General features: G+C 37.6%; 1 protein-coding gene across 1 annotated transcript in view; it reads left to right on the top strand.

The window, feature by feature from the left end:
- Positions 1–23669, top strand: part of gcl (germ cell-less) — a 320949-nt gene that overhangs the window by 161554 nt on the left and 135726 nt on the right. The window contains exon 6 of the mRNA XM_067152237.2: positions 8975–9147. Coding sequence (XP_067008338.1) covers positions 8975–9147 — 173 coding nt within the window. The remainder of the gene's footprint in view (positions 1–8974; positions 9148–23669) is intronic.

Raw genomic sequence — 23669 nt, 5'->3', positions numbered from 1 at the left:
AACAAGATGTGAATGTAGCATTCAAAACACAAAATACAAACAGAAACAGTTTTTTCAACCACAATAGTATAAATTCAAACAATAACCCTTATCTAAGATCTGGCATCTATGGATTGACATGTGTAGAATGTAAATGTTCATATGTTGCCCAAACTGGCCATAACTTTCTCACAAGATACTTAGAACACGTTAATGCTACAAAGCACAACAAACATTCTGCAATGAGTGCTCACATGAGAGAGTCAGGCCACCAATTTACAATCATAGAGAAAGACCTAAAAATTATAAAGAAGACAGAAAAAGGTAAACTAATGACAGAATTAGAAAATATTTATATCCACTTAGACCAGTATTTCAATAAAGAAAAAAATTTAAATGACGAATTTTTTTTTTTGCTAGGGGCTTTACGTTGCACCGACACAGATAGGTCTTATGGCGACGATGGGATAGGAAAGGCCTAGGAGTTGGAAGGAAGCGGCCGTGGCCTTAATTAAGGTACAGCCCCAGCATTTGCCTGATGTGAAAATGGGAAACCACGGAAAACCATCTTCAGGGCTGCCGATAGTGGGATTCGAACCTACTATCTCCCGGGTGCAAGCTCACAGCCACGCGCCTCTACGCGCACGGCCAACTCGCCCGTTAATGACGAAATTGAAATAAGAAATCCGTTACACGAACAATTACCGAAACTATTAAAGACGCTTAATCTAGAAAAAAGGAATTTTGCCAAAGTTTTCATTCCCAAAACAACTAATAATCATCCAACATTAAAGAACTCAACCCCTCCCTGCGCTCCTACTAGACATTTCCCTTCCAAAATCACACCCACAAACATTTCTCCTCCTACCCCTACTCCCTCCTCTCAACCCCCTCCACTTCACTCTTACAACACAAGGAGTAGACACAGAACAGACAGTCACCACATAACCTCGGACAACACCAAACCGACAAACAGCAATTGGAGGGGTAAGTGACGTTTCTAGAAGCACACTCTTAACTAGCAACACAAATTCCGATTACTTACAAGATTCCTTTTCTTGTTACAGACATTCAACAAGATAAACCAAGCAGCAGCTTTCAATACAAACATTGATTTACGTCCCTTTCAATCATCCTTATCAAATCCATTAGTTCAACGAACGCTCGTTGACATCTATAAGAACATATCATTTCAACAGCATTCGCCGAGGTCATATGACAACAAGCATAAAAATTTCTTGAAGACCAACATTTATCCTGTTACAAGTTCAGTCATCAAATTGACGATAAATTTGAATCTTTATAGACTCTTATCCACAAGGGATAAATAACTTTTTTACCAGATCTCATTGCCAAGAAAATCCTCAAATTTAGCTCCTAAGATTAATTTTCACGTCTTTCTAAGATTTTGGACATGATGTATATATTTTTATTTCATTTTATATTTTAGTATTCTCTCTTCCATAATTTTAATGTATCTTTCTATTAAGCACAAGTAATTAAGCCATGTATACAAAGATTTTATATTTTATGATATTCTAATAGAATAAGTTTTAAGTTTGTCAAAAATGTTCTAATAGTTCTTAAGTCATTATATACGTAGATAACAATTATTCGAGAATCAGATTTGGCTGATGATGCTCTATAAGGGAGCGAAACATGTCCCATATATAACTTTTTAACTAATGAAGTTATTTTAAATGTGACAACATTATAATGTATTGAACAAGTGGATTCATAGTAAATCTTTATTTTTGTATATCAACAGATTTCAATACGGATTAAAACATGAGATTAGTCACTTGCAATGAGAGGGTTAAAACGAGGTATTCAGAATCCAGGTATCCAGTTGATGAAGAACATTTATTAGACTGCATCAAGACAGTACAAGACAAGGGGATCCCGTATCTCCAAAATTATTTTCTGCTACATTGGAAGAAATATTTACTTTATTCAAATCCAGCCATAAAAATAAAAAGAGTATATTTGAATTACCTTCATTTTTCTGATGACATTGTACTGATTTAAAAAAATGCAGGCTTAAACAGAAGAGTGTGCTAGAGCTAAAAAAGGAAAAAGGAAAGTGAAATTTTTTTCAAAATGGCGCCCGGTAATAATGACATAGTGTTTTATTCTCCAAGTAAATTAACCGTAAAATGAGACGAAAAGTGCGGAAAATGTCGAAGATTAGTGAAAAATGGAATGTAGTGTGATTCATGTGATGGATGGTGGCATTATAAGTGCGGAAATTGCCCTAGAGACGTAAAAGCTAATGAAAATGTTGACTGGATTTGTGAGCAGTGCGTTCGGAATGTTGTTGTTGGGGACGGCATTGACGAAGCACCGAAAACAGTCGATGAGGAATATAAAAGTGCATTAGAAATTATAAACATTCTAAAAAAGGACAATGAGACTCTTAAAGTTGAAAATCAAGAATTAAAAGAAAGACTGCGATCGCTAGAATTTGGGACTGACCATTCTTCAAGTGATATACTGGTACAAGTAACAAACTCGGGCACGTGATGTCAAGTAGTTCGTGGATGGCCGGCTTAGAAGAAATCTACAACTGAATTTCTGGAAATAAACATCAGAAATAGGTTTTCTGCCCTAAATAATTTAATTCTGGAAGAAAGTGATCGCGCGCGTGAAACCAAATCATCGCGATACGCTGCCGTTGCCGTGCCGAGTTTAAAATTTAGGCCTAGAATTCAGATTCAAGACCCAGTTAGGCCTAAATCAGCGAAGGTAGCTGTGTTTGGTGATAGCCAAGGAAGGGGAATTGCGGAAGTGATTGACGACGAGAATATAGCAGCAACCGGAGAAATATATCCAGGAGCTTCTATCAGCAGTGTTGTGGGAAACGTAGAAGCAGCAACTAGGAACTTCGGGAGCGGCGATGCAGTGCTTATCATCGGTGGGACGAATGACGTAGCTCACGACGACGCCAAGAATGTAAGATCACAACTTAAACATACACTAGGGAAGCTGAACCACACTAACGTTTTTGTAGTGAACGTGCCCCACAGGCATGATTTGAGTAGAGACTCGTGTGCGAACATTGAAGTGGACAAGGTCATGCAGATATTGTTAAAATTTGTAAACATTTTCGGAATACTCAGGTTATTGAATGCAGCAGTTTTGAGAGATACTGTTATAAAAAACATGGCCTCCATCTAAACAATTCAGGTAAACGAAAGATAGCAAATATTGTTCTAAATTTTATTAATCTTAAGATATGTACTGTAAAACAGGCAACTCCCTTGAGTTATAATACTGACCAGGAAAACTAGTAGAAAGAGCCAGCTGTACTTCAAGTTGGCTCAGTACAGCCTCTGTACAACTAGTACAGTCTCTAGTTGGCTCAGTCAACTAGAAAAAGAAACTCAGGATAGTAAGGAATTTCAAGTTACCCAATTGCAACAGTCAAGTTTTAGGGAGGAAGGGGGTCTGAGATTGCTCTTGGTAAACTGTCAAAGTGTAGTAAATAAACAATTAAAATTCGGTACATTGATGGAATCTTATGAGACTGATGTGGTGATAGGAGTGGAATCGTGGTTGAAAGAAGGGGTGGGTATTAGAGAAGTATTTCCAGAAGGGTACACAGTCTATCGTAGAGACCGTGGAGATAAAAAGGGAGGGGGGGGGGTGTTTATTCTGGTGAAGGAAACTTACTTGTCACATGATTGGTTTACCGATGAAAGGGATGAAATATTAGGGATAAAATTAGTTTGTTATAATATGAAGGAGGTGGGAATTATAGGAACATACAGGACTGGAAGAGAGGAAAGAGACATGGAAATCTTTGAGAAAATATAGATTATACTCATAAAAACAATAATGATATGGTAATAATTGGGGGAGATCTAAATTTGCCTGAAGTTGAATGGAATGGAGCTGCAAGTGAAGCCCATGAACAGAAACTGGCAAATAAGTTAATTTGGGAGGGAGGATTTACACAAGTAGTACAAGAACCGACTCGTCTCAATAACTTACTAGATGTATTCTTGGTTAAACTATGGGAAATTGTTGATAAAAAACTGAGGTAATTGAAGGAATAGGAGACCATAAGGCTGTAATAATGGATGTAGGACTCGTACCAAAAAGGCTTAATAAGAGGGTTACACAAGACAAGAAATTGTACAGGAAAACTAAAGTTGATGAATTTGGGACTTACCTTAAATCACAATTCAGTTGTTGGATAAGTGAAGGGAGTAACGTGGATACACTTTGGGCTAAATTTAAATGAATCATTTGGGAAGGAGAGAAGAGATTTGTACCTGTTAAGAAGGGTAAAATGACCTCAGACCTTGTTTATTATACAAGGGAAATAAGAAAATTAAAAAGAAAATGTAGAATAGTAAACAGGAAAATCAAAGAGGGTAGGGAGAGTAGAGAAACTAGAAAACAGCTAATGAGGGAACTGAATAGAGTGAAAAAGGAAGCAAAAGAGAATTATATGAATGGCATACTTCAAGAGGGTAATGACCACAAAGGGAAATGGAAAAAGCTGTATTCATATATCAGAAATCAAAAAGGAAAAGGAATCCAAATTCCTACAATGGTGGGAGAAGGGGGTGAACACTATTTAACAGATACTGAGAAAGCAAACCTATTTAGTAGGGAATTTAGAGATTCATAGATGATTGTCAAGAGTTGGAAACCGAAACAGAAGGTAGAGAGGGAGAGGGACAGAGGGAAACAAGAAGCTTCTCATTCACAAACAAAGATATTTTCAGAGAAATCCAACTGCTTCAGCAAGGAAAAACAGCAGGAAGTGATCAAATTACTGGGGAGGTATTAAAGACAATGGGGTGGTACATAGTGCCTTATTTAAAATTTCTCTTTGACTATGTCATAAATAATAGTGTAATACCAAAGGAATGGAAGGAATCTATGATAATACCAATTTATAAAGGAAAGGGTGATAAAAGGAAACCAGAGAACTATAGACCAATCAGCCTGACCAGTATAGTTTGTAAAATACTGTAGAGTTTAATATCGAAGTACATCAGAGGGATATGTGATGATAAAAATTGGTTCATGAGGAGCCAGTATGTATTTAGAAAGAAATTTTCTTGTGAGGCACAACTGGTGGGATTTCAGCAGGACATGTCAGATCAGTTGGATTCAGGAGGTCAGTTAGATTGCATAGCCAAAGATCTTTCCAAAGCCTTTGATAGAGTGGAACATGGAATATTATTAAAGAAATTGGAGGGAATAGGATTGGACATAAGGGTTACACGTTGGATAAAAACATTTCTAAATTCAAGGGTTCAGAAAGTCAAAGTAGGAAATAATATATCTCAGGAAGAGAAAGTTTGGAAGGGAATTGCACGGGGTAGTATAATCGGTCCGTTACTTTTCTTAATATACGCAAATGATTTAGGGAACAATATAACATCAAAAATAAGATTATATGCAGATGACATAATTGCTTATAAGGAAATAAACAACGTTGAGGATTGTTCAGAATTACAAAGGGACCTTGAAAGTATCCAACAATGGGTTGAAGAAAATAATATGAAGGTTAATGGAGACAAATCAACTGTTACAACTTTTACAAACAGGAGCTTTAAAACTGAATTTGAATATACTTTGGATGAGGTAGTTATCCCAAAAATGGCAAGTGCAAATACTTAGGTGAGAGATTTGAAAGTAATTTGCACTGGAAGTTTCATGTTGATGACATTGTTGGGAAAGCATACAGATCGTTACATGTCATAATGAGGCTACTTAAAGGATGCAACAAAGAATTAAAAGAAAAAAGTTACTTAAGTATGGTTCGTCCATTATTGGAATATGCAAACAGTGTTTGGGATCCTCACCAAGAATACCTAATAAAAGAAATAGATAGTGTGCAGAGGAAAGCAGCAAGATTTGTAACAGGGGATTTCAGGAGAAAGAGTAGTGTTTCAGAAATGTTAAAGGAATTTGGGTGGGAAACTTTAAGTAAGAGAAGGGAGAAAACTAGACTTATAGGATTATATAGAGCCTATACAGGAGAAGAAGCATGGGGAGATATCCGTGAGAGGCTTCAGTTGGAAAATAATTATATCGGCAGGACTGACCACAAATATAAAATTAGAAGGAATTTTAGCAGAAGCGATTGGGGTAAATTTTCATTCATTGGGAAGGGTGTGAAGGAGTGGAACAGTTTACCGGGGGTAGTGTTTGATCCTTTTCCAAAATCTGTACAGATATTCAAGAAGAGAATAAACAGCAACAGAGAAAATAAATGAAGTGTTAGAGGGCATTCGTCCAGTGCAGGTTATTGTAAATAAAAAAATGTGTGTGAATAAATTAATTCCATCCCCTGGTCTAAGGAGTTTGGACAGCCAAAGTAGGGGACTGCCTGTAGGGGTGAAGTACAGTGGGGACTTCGAGGGCCCTGGGACCGCTACTGTAGCTGTGAAGGCCCTTCAGGAACTCTGAAAAGTGGTGGCAAAAGGGGCTCTGGTTAAGACGCAGCAGGTCGTTATGCTACTTAGGATCCAGAACGGGTAAAAAAAAAAAAAGATAGTAAATAAATAAATGCAATGTAAATATTAATCTTATACCAGTTGTATAGTATCATTTGAAGGAATTCCACATACTGTATATCAGTTGACTATATTATTTTGTAAGTAGTACAGGAGATATTATAAGTAGAATTTTGTAAACAATATAAAATATTAAGGATGAGCTGTGTGTTTAATAGAAAACATTGTTAGCGTAAATTGTATAATATTGTATTATAGAAAAATTTTCTTCTCTTGTTAATTTAATATTTAGTGCTTGAGAATAATGTATTTTAGTGGAGCATTTTCCACCGAGGTAGACACCTCATTTGCAAATAAAGAGATTTTGATTTGATTTTGAAAATGTTGGTCTAGGAATGACACTATAAAAGTTTCATTCCATCCACATTTCCCTAGAAAAGATATAAAGATAAATTCGGTGTTTGTAGATTCAGTTAATTGTTTGACTGCTTGGCTGACTGGTCAGCCTTCAGTTCAGAGGGCCTTCAGTTCAGAGGGTCCTGGGTGATTTCCTGGCCAGATCAGGGATTTTAATCTCATCTGATTATTTCTTCTGGGTGTTTATATTTATCCCAACCCTTTCCTCTTCATATTCAAACAACATATCACACTACCAACCACCACAGAAACACGTGATAGTGATTAAATCCCTCTACATGGAGTTGGTGTCAGGAAGGGCATCCGGTCGTAACACAGGGTCACTCCCACAACCCCACAGGTGAGAGAAAATGGTAGAAGAAGAAGAAGACAGATTCAGTTGATCAGTATGTATACCTAGACGAGTTTGAGTTTTAGAGTTCTCTTCTGGTTGGGGCTTTGTAAATGAGAAATCAAAGTCATTGGAGTTTCTTTGAAAGGCTGAATGTCATAATAAAAGGCAATCTACTACTAAACCTAAAAAAGAAAAGTGTTTGATGATAGTATTCTTCCTTTAGTAATATATGGTTGAGAGACTTGGAGCCTAGATCTCATGTTAGTTCAGAGAGAATGCAAAGTGTCACATGGGTTATTGGCTGGAAAGAGAGAAAGACCAAAGCTTGTTACTGTGAAGAAGAGGTATACCTCACATGAGGCGAGTCTTAGGGATTAGGACAAGGATCGTGAACTATGAAAGAGGTTCTGCATCCAATAGTAGATTATGGTAATGGTGGTGATGAAGCCAGTTCCACTGATTGTTTTAAATTCATGATAATTTTCATCCTTGTCAATGGGTCATTACATCCCTTTTGTATCAGACCCAGATATTAGGCTGCTTAAAATAATAATAATAATAATAATAATGAGCTAGAAGGGACTCGCGGAAAAGTCAAGCAGGTTGAAAAATTTAGCTATCTTAGTGAATGGATAGAACGTAACATGTCCGAAAAAGAAGCCTTTGCATCATGCACGAATAAAATTTGAAATGGCTTACCATCTGACTAAAAATATCTATAACAAAAGATCTATATCTCTGAATGCAAAAATCAAACACTATTGCTCCGTCATCTGGCCAGAGGCTCTGTATGGAGGCGTATGCCTCGCCATGAACAAAAAAGGCATGATGGAGAAATTCGAGGCCAAGGAAAGGAAGGTTTTGAGGAAAATCTTAGGTCCAGTCAAAGACAACAGTGAGTTTAGGAGACAGCACAACCAGGAGTTATACTTGCATGTGGAGAAAATAACCGACGTGATGCAAAAAAGGATTCGTTTTTATGGACACATGGCCCGGTTAACCAACCACATTTTCACTTTCCTCCAAGAAAAGAAAAAAAAAAAAAGAAAAGGCAAAGGCCATGGTTCATTGAGGTACAGAAAGATCTGCAGGAGATTGGGGATCTCATTTAAAGATATCCAGGAGTGTGACCCACTTATGAAAATACTCCAAGAACGTAAGAGTTTCCAACCAAAGCTGAAGCTGAAAACTCGAACGGCGTGGACAAAAGAGCTAAAGGAGCAACACCATCTACAAACGAAGGAATACTGGACCAACATTAAAGCTCAAGGGAAACAGTTGAAATGACGTGGTCCTTAGTTGGCCAAAATGAAAAAAGAATAATAATCATTATCTTCCTAAACTTTGACTGTATGAATTTCACATTTTCTTGTAGAGAAATAGGATTTCTATAAAACAGAAACTGATTTAGAAAGTTGCTGAGAAAAAAAAAGGTGTTAGAACCTAGAATCAGTTACCTTGTTTCATAGTCCAAGTAGTATAATGAATTGTTGAAATATTTCTTAAAAATTAAATACGTTCTTGCTGTACATTCCTATATTACTGTAATATTCTTGTCCATTGTCACTTACACTTTTATCGTCTGTTTTGCTATAATCTTACTGGATTCTTTCTAAGCTTGTCATGTGGAGTTACAAATAATGCTCTCTGTGAAGTAAAGAAAAGATAAGCATTTAGAAGTTATCTAATACAATATAATATCCTATGCTAACAGTTCTGAAAATTCTTAAGCTTGTATCTAAAGCAATGTCTCTTGGTTTTTCAGTGTGGAGCTGATGACAAAACTGGTATCTGACCCAGATCTCTTTGTTATGCAGACAGAATTTTCATTATATGTTTTTTTGAGGTATTGGGTCTATCTCCAGATAAAGTCAGAGTGTGATTATGGCCCCAAGGAGGGTATTAATAAAGCACAAGTGTTCTTCCAAGAACGTGAAGGTGAGTTATTTGTAAAGTTTGTGTAACAATTAGCTTTAATGAATGAAACTAGCTTCCCTTATTTTGTATATCATATATTAAGAGTTCTGTTTGAAATATTTATTAAAATATAATCATATCCAGCATTTCCTATTTTCAGCCGCTGACTTTTCTTATACCTTTACCTTGGTCTTCCTTTATTCCACCAACTATTATTTTTATTATGGTTTAGCGGTTGTAAGATGTTTCATTGGAATTTATATTGTGCAAGTTTACATATTGAATTTTTTTGTTAGATGGAAGACTGGGCCTAATGGCCTTAATTTAGCTAGATAAACTAAATTGTATTCTATTTAACCTGCCCGTGCCAAACTTCGTAAGTAGTATAGTATTGACTGCTTTACTTCCTTATAAATGATTGGAAAAAAAAAAAAAAAGAAAAAAAAAAGAAAAAAAAAGAAAAAAAAAAGGCCTGCCTCGTCTTACCAGACACACCAATTCTATCACTGACTCTCAGCCTTAAGATGTTGTCCTTCCCTAACATGATGTGTTCATTGCTAGAGTGCATTTATAGTAGAGGTATATATACAGGGAAGATAGAATTACTCAGGAACTAGTTTCTACTTCATCCAATACCAGAGAAGTGCAGCATTCATGACTTGGTGAGGAAATCCTACATGACTGTATCTGTTGCAAACAGTATGTTAATCACCTCATCTATGGTGCAGATAATGAAATGATGCCACAGCATATTGGCTTAGCAAGTAGTAGAAGCTGGGGTTTTAAAATATAATTGTATATTTTTCTGGTGCTGGTTGTAGGTGCATGTCTGATGAAGCACGGTTTCATCTGTCAAGTTATGTAAACTCCAAGAACAGATATGTATCGGCTGACAAGCTAGTGCATGTACGCAACTATATGAATGATGTGCGATTGCCATAAGCCTCTGTTATTCCATGTCGTAGTCAGCTTAGTCTTGTTGGAGGAATTTTATTCTCAATCAAGCAGCGTGGTTACTGGAAATAATGATAATGATGAGTAACTCAGAACTACTGCAACCGGTCCCAAGGCCGGTCGTATCACAAGGCACACCCGAGGCTAACTACCTCAGTTGTTATCCTGTTGACCCACAGCAGAGATCATTCGTTTGAACATAATGGAACTACTCCAGGTGGTAACCAAGCCACCATTGTCTGGGGAGCTCACACCAACATGTCATAATTTGCTACCTTCACTCTCCAAAAACGAAACTGGCCAAGCAGACTAGATACGCAGATGAAGCAGCATTTGAATCAGAAGGCTTTCGTATTCTGAAGGGAAAGCCTGGCGAGAGAGAGCCTCAGTGCAGGCTTTATCATCAATAAACAAATCCTGGGAGCAGTCATTAAACACTTACGTTTAACCCTTATCACTCACGCGTCGGGCCATGCCTGGCACATACAGCCTATGTCGGGCAATGCCCGACATGATTTTCTTCCTATATAACCCCTTTGTCGGGTTACACGTGCACGAATTACAGGTACTGTAAGCTACTGCCATCCTTCGATGACAATTTGAAGCCTTGCATAGCTATAATCTCTTTGAAATCAGGCTTTGTGCGCATTCTTTGTAGACCATGCGAGTTTGCAAACAGGCATTGCTTAGCAACATGGCGTCGTTCGAGCAGCACGAGAAAGAAATAGTCAGACTTTTAGGTTAAAGTGACGTCGATTTCAGTGTGAGAGTGATTTTCAATTAGGTGGTGAGGAAGATATTGCGGAACGAGATTGTGTTGGTGAGCTGAGTGATGAAAATCTTGATAATGAGAAAATTATGCTGGTGCCTCTACTGTTGGCTGGAGGAAATACTGTGACACTGACTTGGATTTCAAAAGCTCATTCACAGGTACATCAGGTTATAAACCACCACAAGGTCGAGTGAACATAACTTTTTCCAATTATTCTTGACTGATGAGTTATAGTACCTCCACGGTATGCACTAGCCAGCGTCTTGGTAGGTGTGCTAGGCACCAACTGATGAGCCCAACCTAGCACACGAGGGCGAAACACTGGCAACCAGGAATGAGTTAGCTGGAAAATTTATAATGTCCAATAACGGACCATTTATATTGGCATTATAAATTTACTCATTTGGGACAGATATTTCAGATTCCCTATGGGAATCAACATCTATATCATCACGACGAGTTATTGTCGGAAATTTTGCACGATACTAACTGTTATGCTAGTGTGAACATTCAAAAGGTTACGCCCCTCACACGTGAGTCTATTAGGAGGTCATGGATAGATGTTAATCTTCCTGAATTCAAAGTATTTTAGGCATAATCCTAAATATGGCAATGAACAGTAAGCTTGAATTACAACATGAGACTGTGTTTTTCAGCAATACTTGTAGAAAAAAGCCTGGGTTACATCCCAGCGAGTGTTTTAGGAAGTTCCACACAGTGCACTATTACAGACAAAAAGTGACTGTCTAATTTCAGGTTTGAAAATGCTGAACATTGCACATGAATACTGTATTGTACTTCTATTATATTTATTTTGTGTTTGATTTAGTTCACTTTTATGCTGTTGATATGTTTCTGCTGTCACTTATCCCTTTGCAAGCAGATTCTTAAGTGGAGCTGGAGAGGCAGGAGTGTTCAGAAAAAAGGGAGGGAGCAAATAAGATATAAACTATGGTCAGTGTACGTACTACCACAAATGAGACTAACAGAACAGATCCAGAAAAAATAGAAGAATTTTGGGAAGACCGAGAAAAGACACTATCCAAGTGTCTACTTCTTGGTTACATCAACGCTCAACTTGGGAAACAGGAAATTCAGGAACATCATTGGGAACTACCCAGTTCACAACAGGACTAATCGAAATTGCGAACGACTAGTGGAAATTTGTAAGAGTTTTGATCTGATAAAGAAAACTACAGTATTTAAACAACTTCCAAGAAAATAGAAAACATGAGTATCTCCCAGTTCTCTTCTAGGAGAGTTCCAGATCGATCCTGTGGCAATATTGAGACATGCAGAGATGGAAATTCAAAATGTCAAAGTCCTTAGGGGTGCAAACTTAGATTAACATCACTTTCTTTCCAAAATTAAGGTCAATATTCTACCAAAAGCCGAACAATTTAAAAACACTACCCGTATCATGAAGTTTGATACAGAGAAACTTAGAACTAGTAAGGATTTTAAGATGAGCTTGAATTATCAAGGAAGGGAATAGTTGAAAGATGCACCGATTGGCAGTGCAAAGGAAACAGTTCACCTGGAGAAGAGGAGGAAATACACATGGTGGTCGGCAGAAGGCGGTAAGACAATTGAAGAGTGTTAGAAAGCGTGGATTGATTGGTGTTATCAGAAAACACCAGAAAATCTAAAGAACTTCCAAGAAGTAAGGAAAAACATGATGCAGGTGTAATAGACTGATATAACTTGAAAACATTCCCTCACTCATGAGTAAATAATGCAAGTATCGAGCTCAAATTATTATTATTGTTGTTGTTGTTGTTGTTGTACTGGGAGGTACACCTCAATGCCGCGCATTCAAAATTAGCACCTTAATGAACTCCTCTATTAGTCAAAAGGCGAAACTGATAACACAAGAAGTTGGAACTTTAATCAGAAGATGTCACCACTGAAATGTTAAGTAATTGTGTCATTGTGAAGTTTCCTAAACTGATTGAATTTCTCCTTGTTTTGTTTGCCATTCATCAAGAAGTTTGGACATTTTTCCACAGGTGACCCTACCAAGAAACTATGATCATGCACCCTGGTGCAAGGTGAAAGAACGTATAACTTAAAGGAGTTTCATGTTCCTAGGTTTTCGATAACTGATCTATGTTCATTTATTTTTGGGTTGGCAATACTTCCTTTTCTTTCCGCCAGTTTTGAATCTAGCCATTCTTGTAATTAAGTTTCAACCATTCCCAAATTTCTTGTTCACTTTGAATCTGCTAATAAAAATTAAGAGGGTGTGTCCTGATTAGTCTTGAATGCTCTCGAACCTTCCCTGAGGGTTTATAAACTGCGGCTTTTCACGTTTCTTGGTCAATTGATCACTGTCTGTATAAGTGTGTGTGTGTGTGTGTTAAGGCAGGAGGTGGGGCCACCTCTTTCTTCGGTCAGCAGAACATCTCTAAGGTAATGGCCACATAACTTCATTCTTTCTTGCTACCTCCGCAGCTTTACTCGAGGGGAAGGTCTGAGTCTTTAATTGTATAACAATACTTTTCTAAAATGTAACTTTTCTTTTGGCTAATGTAAAAACTTCATAAATCTTTAAGGGCACCCGGAAGGGGTAAAATCGAAAAAATTTCATTTTTTATTTTTTTGCAGTTTTATATACCTGTGACTTTCTTCTTTCGAATACTTTTTGTTTCAGACCTCTGCGACGTTTGAAAAGGTGTTAATTTTTATATTACCTGGAGTGCTCCAGATGTCAGGCGTGACATGTCCTCGAACTGATGTGACATAACATTACTTTCCATTTGTAAGCGGTGACAAAGATTCTGTTGAAGGTGTTTATGTTTCAGAACATGGTCACTTTCTGCGAGAGGATATCCCTGCTGCAGGAAAGTGCAACTTTCAATTGTTGGCCAACCTGGACGGCAGAATGATTGAGAACATAACAGCATGTGTTTATTGTTTGTTTTGGCGGCTTCTTTTACAACAGTATTCAGCTGCTATTTTTTCGTTTGGTTTTATACATTGAACAAGATGCATAGACATAGTAATAGGATTTTCAAGGTGCGCAAGAATGTGGGAAAGAGGAAGATCATTGTTGTTATTCCGAACGTTACAAGTGAGTGTGCAAATGTGTGTTCCCCAATTGACTACAAAAAAGATGCAGAATGAACAACCACAGCATGGTTTGTTACCAAAAGGGGAGGACACGTGATGCAAATACCATAAAAATGAAGGAAACTGCGACCACGACCACAAGCACAGTCTCCCATATGCAGTCGCGGAACCCATAAGGCCAGTCTTCAGAGACTTACCCTATAAAAAACTCCTCCGGAAATGCCTTCTCGGTAAAACCCAAAACCCTTACGAGTGCTTAAATCATTTGATCTGGACTCGGGTACCCAGGAGAGAAATTGTGAGTATAAAAACACTCCACTTTGGTGTTTATGATGCCGTGGCAATATACAATGGGGGCAATATCTCGAAGAGCGAAGTTCTACAAAGACTTCGTATGCCGGTACATCTAGAGCACAACACTGAAACGAATGTCAATTATAGATAAAGAAAAAGGAAAGCAGATACAGCAGAAAGGGATCTGGTGAAGCTTGGAAGACGGAAGAAAGGAAGTGTAAATAGAAGATTACAAGATGAGATGGAAGAGAACCCAGATGATTCTCTGTATGAATGTGGAATGCATAAGGAACTTTGAGGCTCGTTTCCTGAAACGTAGTTTTTTTGTGTATTTAAGGAACATTTATTCGGATACCACTGAACGCACATTAACCAAACTTGTAGGTGGTATGTAACTAATCATTCTACGTATTTTAACAAGAGATTTTTAAAATCAAAGGTACAATTTCTGAATTATGGAACAAAATGTCTCCTTTTAGAACCTAAAATTTTGATGTTCACTTAAAAATGTATATTTTCAAAAAAACAGAAGATATTAAAAAATGATGTCATCTATCTACGTGCGATGGTCTAATAAATACGTATACAAAAAAGGAATTTCCTTGGTTCATAACTTTATGAGAAAATGTTCCTTAAAAGCGCCCATTTTAACATGGCAGACATAGCCCCTTCCGGGTGCCCTTAATTGTAAATCGGGGATAGAGAGTGAGTTACCCTCTTGAGTTCCCCTTCATTTTGGTTTGAGGTGACTACGTTTTTGCAACCTTTCATTTCTGTAATGTGTTAAAGTGATTTCCATGTGCGTCACCTCAAGTAGCTTGGGATTAGCCCCTGTTTCATCGGCCGAGAGCCCTGTAAGTTTTTATCTATCATTGTCTGGGAGTGCAGTATACGCCTCCGTTCAGTTTGTGTTTCGGGCCGTTTATTTAACCTGTTCGTTTTCATAAAGGCCCTGTAGGTTGGGTGCTAGATACCCCTATATAATATTATTTTCAGTTAGTAAGTTGTGCCTTGAGAGGCCAGTGATTGTTAAGTTTTGATGTTGCCTTGAGTAGGCTGGAAGAAACTGAGAGCCTGTAAGCTCTTTTCAAAGTTTTGTAAGAGTAAAGTGTGCCTCTGGAAGGCTAGGTAGTGTATTTTGGAAACAAGTGCTCTTGGATTAGGGGATTTCTGCCCTTAACTAAACAATACCAACTTCAATTGTAAATTCATATTTTAGGTACTTGTAGCCCAGAATTGTTAAGGTCTAAATCCTGAATTTTCCAATTTTTGAAATTGTCATTGTACCTGATGTTTCATTGTTATGTTCATTCAGTGAACAGTTGTTAAGTTTGAAGTTCTAAAAGAAATATAACCTTCAGTTCAAGTTTTAAATTAATTTTGATATTGTAGATAGACCCATTCACCCCAGCACCTTCTTTAACCTCTTACTGCTTCATGGGTATCCCCGTAACAATTATTATTATTATTATTATTATTATCATTATTATTATTATTATTATTATTAAATAATAATGTTATTTGTTTTACATCCCATTAACTATTTTACGGTTTTCGGAGACGCCGAGGTGCCGAAATTTAGTCCCGCAGGAGTTCTTTTATGTGCCAGTAAATCTACCGACACGAGGCTGACGTATTTGAGCACCTTCAAATACCACCGGACTGAGCCAAATTATTATTATTATTATTATTATTATTATTATTATTTACATAGTCGGCTAATAGCACTGTTTGTGAGGTTATGTCAGGAAACATATACTGTATATAAACATTTATATGAGTTCAGTTAATGTAAGAACGTGTATATAATTTATTATTACATGTATATATGATGTATAGTGTATTGTGAAACACACTGTAACGTCCAGAATGATGAATGACGTATCTTTGACACTGGATGATGGTAGAATATTCTGTACATTATATCAATTAATTAAGCACTCTAGAATTGATATAGATGCTGATTCCCGTAGGAAATCTGATGGCGAAGCAAGCATCAATTTTTCGTAAAGAGACAAAGTCTCTCTTAGTGCATTGGTACTGCCGGTGGCTCCAAGTAGCCTATGCAGTGGCCTCCACGGTATGCACTAGCCAGCGTCTTGGTAGGTGTGCTAGATACCAACTGATGAGCCCAACCTAGCACACGAGGGCGAAACACTGGCAACCAGGAATGAGTTAGCTGGAAAATTTATAACGTCCAGTAACGGACCATTCATATTGGTATCACTCTAGAATTTACAAGAAGGCATTTTGTAACATATCTTTCTAGAAGCCTGGCCAGGCACATATATAAGGAGGGGGTCTTGATGGTAGAGATGAGTTATTGCTTAGTTGGAGCTATGGTTTAACAATAGTATACTTGTAACCTCATGTTGTGTTTAGACAGACATGTTTGTAGACAGTCAGCAGTCTCCGTGTGGCATCTGCTTAGTGATAGGCAGTTGTTAAAATGGTGTTTTCAGAGTGAAGTGTTTTGTTGTGACGGCAGTGATTTAGGTTATGTGTATTTAATTTGTAAATAATTGTGAATAAATCCCTGTCTGCAAGTCTACAGCATTTTGTGTGCATCATTGTGGATACATAAAACACTGCCAAAACTGTCAGAAATCTTAAGAGTAAATGCTAACTCAAATAGAAGAGGACTTTTGAAAGAACAACACATGGGACTTTTCTAGAACATTCTAAAGTAGGTATGATCCCCCAAACCTAACCTAAGCTTTAATAACAAGGGAGGAAGGGTAGTGTATGGAGGCATGGAAAATAGTCACATCTTGGCCAAGTACTTTGAGGAGCTCCTGAACTGTGAAGAGACAGCTGAGACATTTGGCTACAATGAGAAAGAACTACATCCCGACTCAGAACCACCAACTGTAGAAAAGGTTAGGAGCATCATAATTACCTTGAAGAATAATAAAATTCCTGGGGAAGATGAGATCATTGCAGAACTCTTGAAGTATGCTAACGAGAATACGATCATCAAACTGACATATATTATAAGTAACATTTGGGAAGAAGAGCAGCTTCCAACAAGTTGGACGTCTGCACTAATACATTCTTCTGTACACAGAAAAGGAGATAAGTCGAAGCCTGGGAACTACAGAGGAATATCGTTAATACCAGTGGCCTATAAAGTATTCTCAAAAGCATTGCTGAAATGAGTCGAAAAGCAACTAAATCCACAAATTGATGAGTACCAAGGAGGCTTTAGAAAGGGGAGATCATGCACAGAACAAATTTTGAATTTGAAACTTGTAATTGCGTATCAGAAACAATTTTGTGCTCACATTTGTAGACTTCAAGAAAGCTTATGATGAAGTAGATAGACAAACACTGTTCCAAATTTTAGAGGAGATGAGTTTGCATGGAAAATCCAGTGAACTGATTAAGCAAACCTTAAGCGACACAACATCCAAGATCAAGTTCAGAGGAAAGTTTGAGCCTTCAAGATTACAACCGGGGTCAGACAGGGAGACAGACTCTCCCCTTTGCTCTTTAACCATGTATTTGATAAGGTGATCAGGGAATGGCGATGAGAAATGAAGAGAGTAGGTGGAATATGGCTGGGGTGCAAGAAGATGGGAATACAAGTAGATGGTCTAGCATTCGCAGACGATTCGTGATATCGTTGGAATCATTGGAAGAGGCAGTAACTAAACCATGAAACTATAGAGACAAGTGGCTAAAGCAGGCCTGCAGATATCTATCGAGAAGGCACAGTATATGACAAACATCAAGGCAGGTCCCAGATGGATGACAATAAAAGGAGAGAAAAATTCAGAACTTGGAGAGATTTAAATACTTAGGAGAATGGATAGGAACTGGTCTGACGGAAAAAGAAGCAATGAGAGCTTGAATAAACAAAATGAATTCAGCTTATAAACTAAGTAAGAACATCTACAATAAGAAGAAAGTTTTGATTAACCCTTTCAGTGGCGGGTTCAGGCAGACCTCCTGTGCCAGAAAGGTGAGATTTTTTTGGAGGAAATTATTTATTTTTAGGATGCAAAAAATGAGCAGCAGTTATTAAGGGAACGCATTCATATATTATTCAAGGTTAATAAAAACTTACTTTATACTCTATTTACTTTTTTTTTTGCAGTAGGCCTGTGAGATGGTTTCATAAATTATTGGTGTTTAGAGAATACTGTCCTTTGACCAATACGTTTTCATTTCAGGCTTTTGTATTAATCCCACCAACAACACTAATGCAATAAACTGCCAAATTTCCTAAGACTTTGTTTCTTTCCAAAACTGTGCCCTTGCATGCGGAGATATATTTACAAGGTTTTCAATGCACTTTTAGCATACAAATTTGTTTTGGTCACTATCAGATTTACAACTTCATCTGTTAGAAACAGTTCAAAACAGTCAATCGCACTCACCTCCAGTAATGATCCAACTCTAACACCAGGATTTCCCATAAATGGAATTATATTAGGTTGCACATTATCCCCTGGCTTACACTTTTTCCACACAAATTTATGTTCAACATTTCCTACCATCACCTTAGCTTCTGGCGCAATATCTTCTTCACTTTCACTAGAAATACTAAGAAAGTCATCATCCGAAGAATCAAGAGAATCATTATCACTATTATCAGAAATACTAATGTCACTTAGAGATTCATCTTCACCGGGCGAGTTGGCCGTGCGGTTAGGGGCGCTTGCATCCGTGAGATAGTGGGTTCGAATACCACTGTTGGCAGCCCTGAAGATGGTTTTCCGTGGTTTCCCATTTTCTCACCAGGCAAATGCTGGGGCTGTACCTTATTTAAGGCAACGGCCACTTCTTTCCCAATCCTAAGGCCTTTCGTATCCCACTGTTACCATAAGACCTATCTGTGTCGATGCGACGTAAAGCAAAAAAAAAAAAAAAAAAAAATTCGTCTTCAATATAGTTTCTTATTTTGTCTCCATACATCTCTTGTGTTTCGTGCTCGTCATTTCTTTTTTTTTTTTAAGTTAAAAACTTCATGATTGTTCCGTATTGAATAGAGAAAATAAGATGTACAATATTATAGGGAAGGATCCACCTTTCAATACTCCGTAGTAAAAAGTAGTTACAACCTGTTTAATGGGACCGGTTTCAACACATTTAGAGTGTCATCATCAGCCAATTAGCGAAGATCTTAACAATAACTAACATATTAAACACAGGCAAAATATTAACATTGTATCACATCGTGGCAATTCGGTTAATGTTCAAAACACAATAATCACAGTCAAGAGAGTAAACAGAGCATCACTATCTTGCACCGAAAACAAATATATTTGAAGTTCATAAGCAGATCAAGTATGCACTTATGTAAAGTCGTTGCTAGGCAGGTCTTGTAGGCATTTGTTTCTCCGGCCGAAGAGTAAAAGGTGACGTGAATGAAGTCTTAGGGAAACAGTGTAGGATTTAATTTCGTCAAAATCAAAGTGGATATATAGGTTTTAAAATAATTTTAAAATAATTTAAAACGTTAAAAAAGAATAAAGCCAAATAAAAACTTCGGAGCGTGGGTTGGCGACCACGGGGCCCTTAGCTGAGTCCTGGCATTGCTTCCACTTACTTGTGCCAGGCTCCTCACTTTCATCTATCCTGTCCGACCTCCCTTGGTCAACTCTTGTTCTTTTCCGACCCCGATGCTGTTAGGTTTGCGAGGGCTAGGGAGTCTTTCATTTTCACGCCCTTCGTGGCCCTTGTCTTCCTTTAACCGATATCTTCATTTTTCGAAGTGTCGGTTCTCTTCCTCTTTTTTCCTCGAATTAGTGTTATATAAAGGATTGTTGCCCAATTGTATTTCCTCTAATAACAATAACCACCATCACCACCCTCTAATAAACGTCCCCCACCCCCTTTCTCTATTTATCATTTCTTTATCAATTACTACGGCAAGTTGTTTTGAGTTGAACCTCGTATTTCTTTCATTATTTCTTCCCATTTTTAATATATTTTTATTTGGCTTTATTCTTTTTTAACGTTTTAAATTATTTTAAAACCTATATATCCACTTTGATTTTGACGATGATGACACTCTAAATGTGTTGAAACCGGTCCCATTAAACAGGTTGTAACTACTTTTTACTACGGAGTATTGAAAGGTGGATCCTTCCCTATAATATTGTACATCTTATTATCTCGTCATTTCTGTTTACCTCGTCAGCTGGGGCCAGAGATTGTTTATATATAAAGTAAAGAAGATAAGGCACATTTTAGGCCAGAGACTTCATGAGTATAGCTGGAAACCCTCCCGCCATCTGTTGAGAATGCAGGAAAACATTTTCCAAAGAGATTACAGTACCCGAGAAGTTATTGGGCGATCACAAAATGAACATTGCAGCTAAACAAGAATTTCTCGGGCGTGCCACTGAGGAGGTTAATGAAAAATTGTGACAGTACCAAATAGCCTTATACACAGCAGAAACTCTTAATCTAGTAAAAGTAGGAGTTCTTAAGAGACTAGAAATGGTGGAACGAAAGATTCTCAGGAGGATATTGGGACCTCGAAGAACGGTCAGTTTAGAGGACAAGCGAACCAAGAACTGTATACCATGACGGAGAAAATCTCGGACGTCATCTGGAAAAGAAGGAGCATGTTCTTCGGACACATCCTGAGAATGGACCAGGGGAGGTTAACACTGCAAATAATACAGCTTATTATAAACAAGGGATCCAAGAGGCACAAAATGATTTATAAGAAATGGGAATACAGTGAAGCACGTGCGATTAACTGATATAACTTGTAAACAGTATTCTCTCACCCATGGGTAAATAATGCAAATATCAAGCTCAAATTATTATTATTATCATTATTATTATCACTATTATTATTATTGTTGTTGTTGTTGTTGTTGTTGTTGTTGTTGTTGTTGTTCCGGGGATACCCGTGGAGCAGAAAGAGGTGAAAGAAGGTGCTGAGGTAAATGGGTCTAACTAAGATATCAAAGTTAATTTAAAACTTTAACACAGGTTATATTTCTTTAGTATTTCAAAAATCAACAAATAACGTAACAGGTACAATTAGCAATTTAGCAACAAGTCAAGGGAAATACAATATAGTGAATACTACAAGTCCTGGGCTTCAAGCTCCTCACTTTACGATTCTTGAGCTACTAGCTCAAATTTACAAAAGAGCACAAATTTATACAAGGGCAGAAATCCCCTAATTCAAAGAGCGCTTGTTCCCAAAATTACAACATCTAGCCTTCAAGAGGCATTCATTAATCTTACAAAAACTCTGAAAAAAGAGCTAACAGGCTCTCAGTTTTCCAAGCCTACTCAAGACAACATCAACTTACAATTTCTGACCTCTCAAGGCACAACTTACAATTGGTAAATGATTATACAGGGGTATTTAATACCAACCTACCGGGCCTTCATGGAAAAGAATAACGGTTAAATAAATGGCCCAAACACAAAAGGAATGGAAGCACACGGCGTTCCAATATAATGAACACTAAAAACCTAAGGGCTCTAGGCCGATGAAACAGGGGCTATTCCCAAACTACTGACGTGACTCATATAGAAATTACTTCACCACATTACAGAATGAAAACAGTTATAAAAACATAGTCACCTCAAACCAAGATGAAGGGGAGCTCGAGAGGGTACATCACTCTTTATCCCCGATTTATAGTTAAAGATCTTATGAAGTTTTTATATTAGCCGGCAGAAAGTTACATTAGAAAAGAAGGTTACATAGTTAACGATTCAGACCTTTCCCTCGGGTTAAACTGCGGAGGTAGCTACAACAAGAAAGATGGAATTATGTGGCCATACCTGGTAGCAGTTCTAGTTGCCGACGAAGATGCTGCCCGCCTCCTGCTTAACACACACACTCGGATAGATGTCGATCAATTGGCCAAGAGACATGAAAAGCCACAGTTTATAAACCCTCAGGGAAGGTTCGAGATCATTCAGGAGGAATCAGGACACACCCTCTTGATTTTATTGGCATATCCAAAAGGAACACAGAAAATCAAACAAGAGGCCTGTGATAGGCTGAAAATTAATTACAGAAATTCATGATTGGCTAAATTAAAAACTGGCGGAAAGAAAAGGGAACCATTGCCAACCCAAAAATAAATGAACATCAATCCAAAAAAACTTAGGAATACAAAACTTCTTTAAATCATAAGTTCTTTCCCTTCACACCAGCCTGAATGATCATAGTTTTTAGTGGTGTCCTGTGTGAAAAAATGTCCAAACTTCTTGATGAATGTCAAACAAAACTAAGAGAAATTCACACAGGTTAGGCAACTGCACAATAACAAAATTACATAATATATTGGTGGTGACATCTTCTGATTAAAGTTCTAACTTGTTGTATTATTGGTTTCACATTTGATTGATAGAGGAGTTCTTTTAGACGCTTATTTTAAATGTGCGGCGTAGAGGTGTACCTCCTGGTACAATTATTTTTTAAATTATTTTTATTATTATTATTATTATTATTGTTGTTGTTGTTGTTGTTGTTGTTACGGAGTTATCCGTGGTAGTTAGAGGTGAAAGAAAGTGCTGGGATGAATAGGTCTCAACTTACGAAATTAAAGTTAATTTAAAACTTTAATAAAGGTTATATTTTCTTTTCAAGAACAAGAAATAACAGGAATAACAGGTACTCAGCAGCATATCAACAAGTTAAGGATGTACAATTACAATTTGTTAATGGTTTTGGGCTTCGAGCCCCCAGACACACAATCCTTGAGCAATGAGCCCAACATTACTTATGTATAAGGTTCAACAAAGGGCCAGAAAACCCCAATCATACAAGGAGCACTAGCTCCCAGTAAAGCCTCCTCGAGGCACACAGAAAATCTACTTTTAAGAAAGAGCAAACCCGCTCTCGAAGTTCAAGACCATCAAAGCCACACCAAACTCCACCTTCAAGCTGCCCTCCAGGCACACAAGAACAGGGGTAATAATACCCAATCTACTGAGGCCTATTAAGTAAAGAAACAGGTCAATTACATGGCCCAAAATTCTGAGTTGAATGGAGGCGTAACTTGCACTCCTAATACACCTTTTTAAAACCTATTTGGCTCTTAGGCCGCTTATGCAAGGGCTAATCCCATACTACGGAGGTGACACGATAGGAAAATTAATTACATTATGAAGCGAAGAAAAACAGTTATGAAAACGTAGTCACCTCAAAAATAATATGAGAGGGAGCTCGAGAGGGTTAGGCACTCTCTATCCCGATTTGTAGTTAAAGAGACGGAATTTTATACCAAGTGTCTTTTACATTTTAAAGGAAGGTTACATGATAAAAGTTTTGAACCCGTCCCGAGGGTTAAACTGCTGAGCTAGCAAGCAAAGAAGTTATTAAAAGGCCATTACCTGATGGATGAACTGCCGCCCGAAGAAAGAGGCGCTTCCCGCCCCCTGCTACATAATCACACTAAGAAAGATGTTACTGAAGTGACCCGGAGACAAGAAAATCAGCAGTTTATATATACCCTCGCAG

The sequence above is a fragment of the Anabrus simplex genome, chromosome 8 (genome assembly GCF_040414725.1).
Source record: "Anabrus simplex isolate iqAnaSimp1 chromosome 8, ASM4041472v1, whole genome shotgun sequence".
In the NCBI taxonomy this organism is placed as follows: domain Eukaryota; kingdom Metazoa; phylum Arthropoda; class Insecta; order Orthoptera; family Tettigoniidae; genus Anabrus; species Anabrus simplex.
This window is presented reverse-complemented; position numbering and strand designations above follow the sequence as displayed.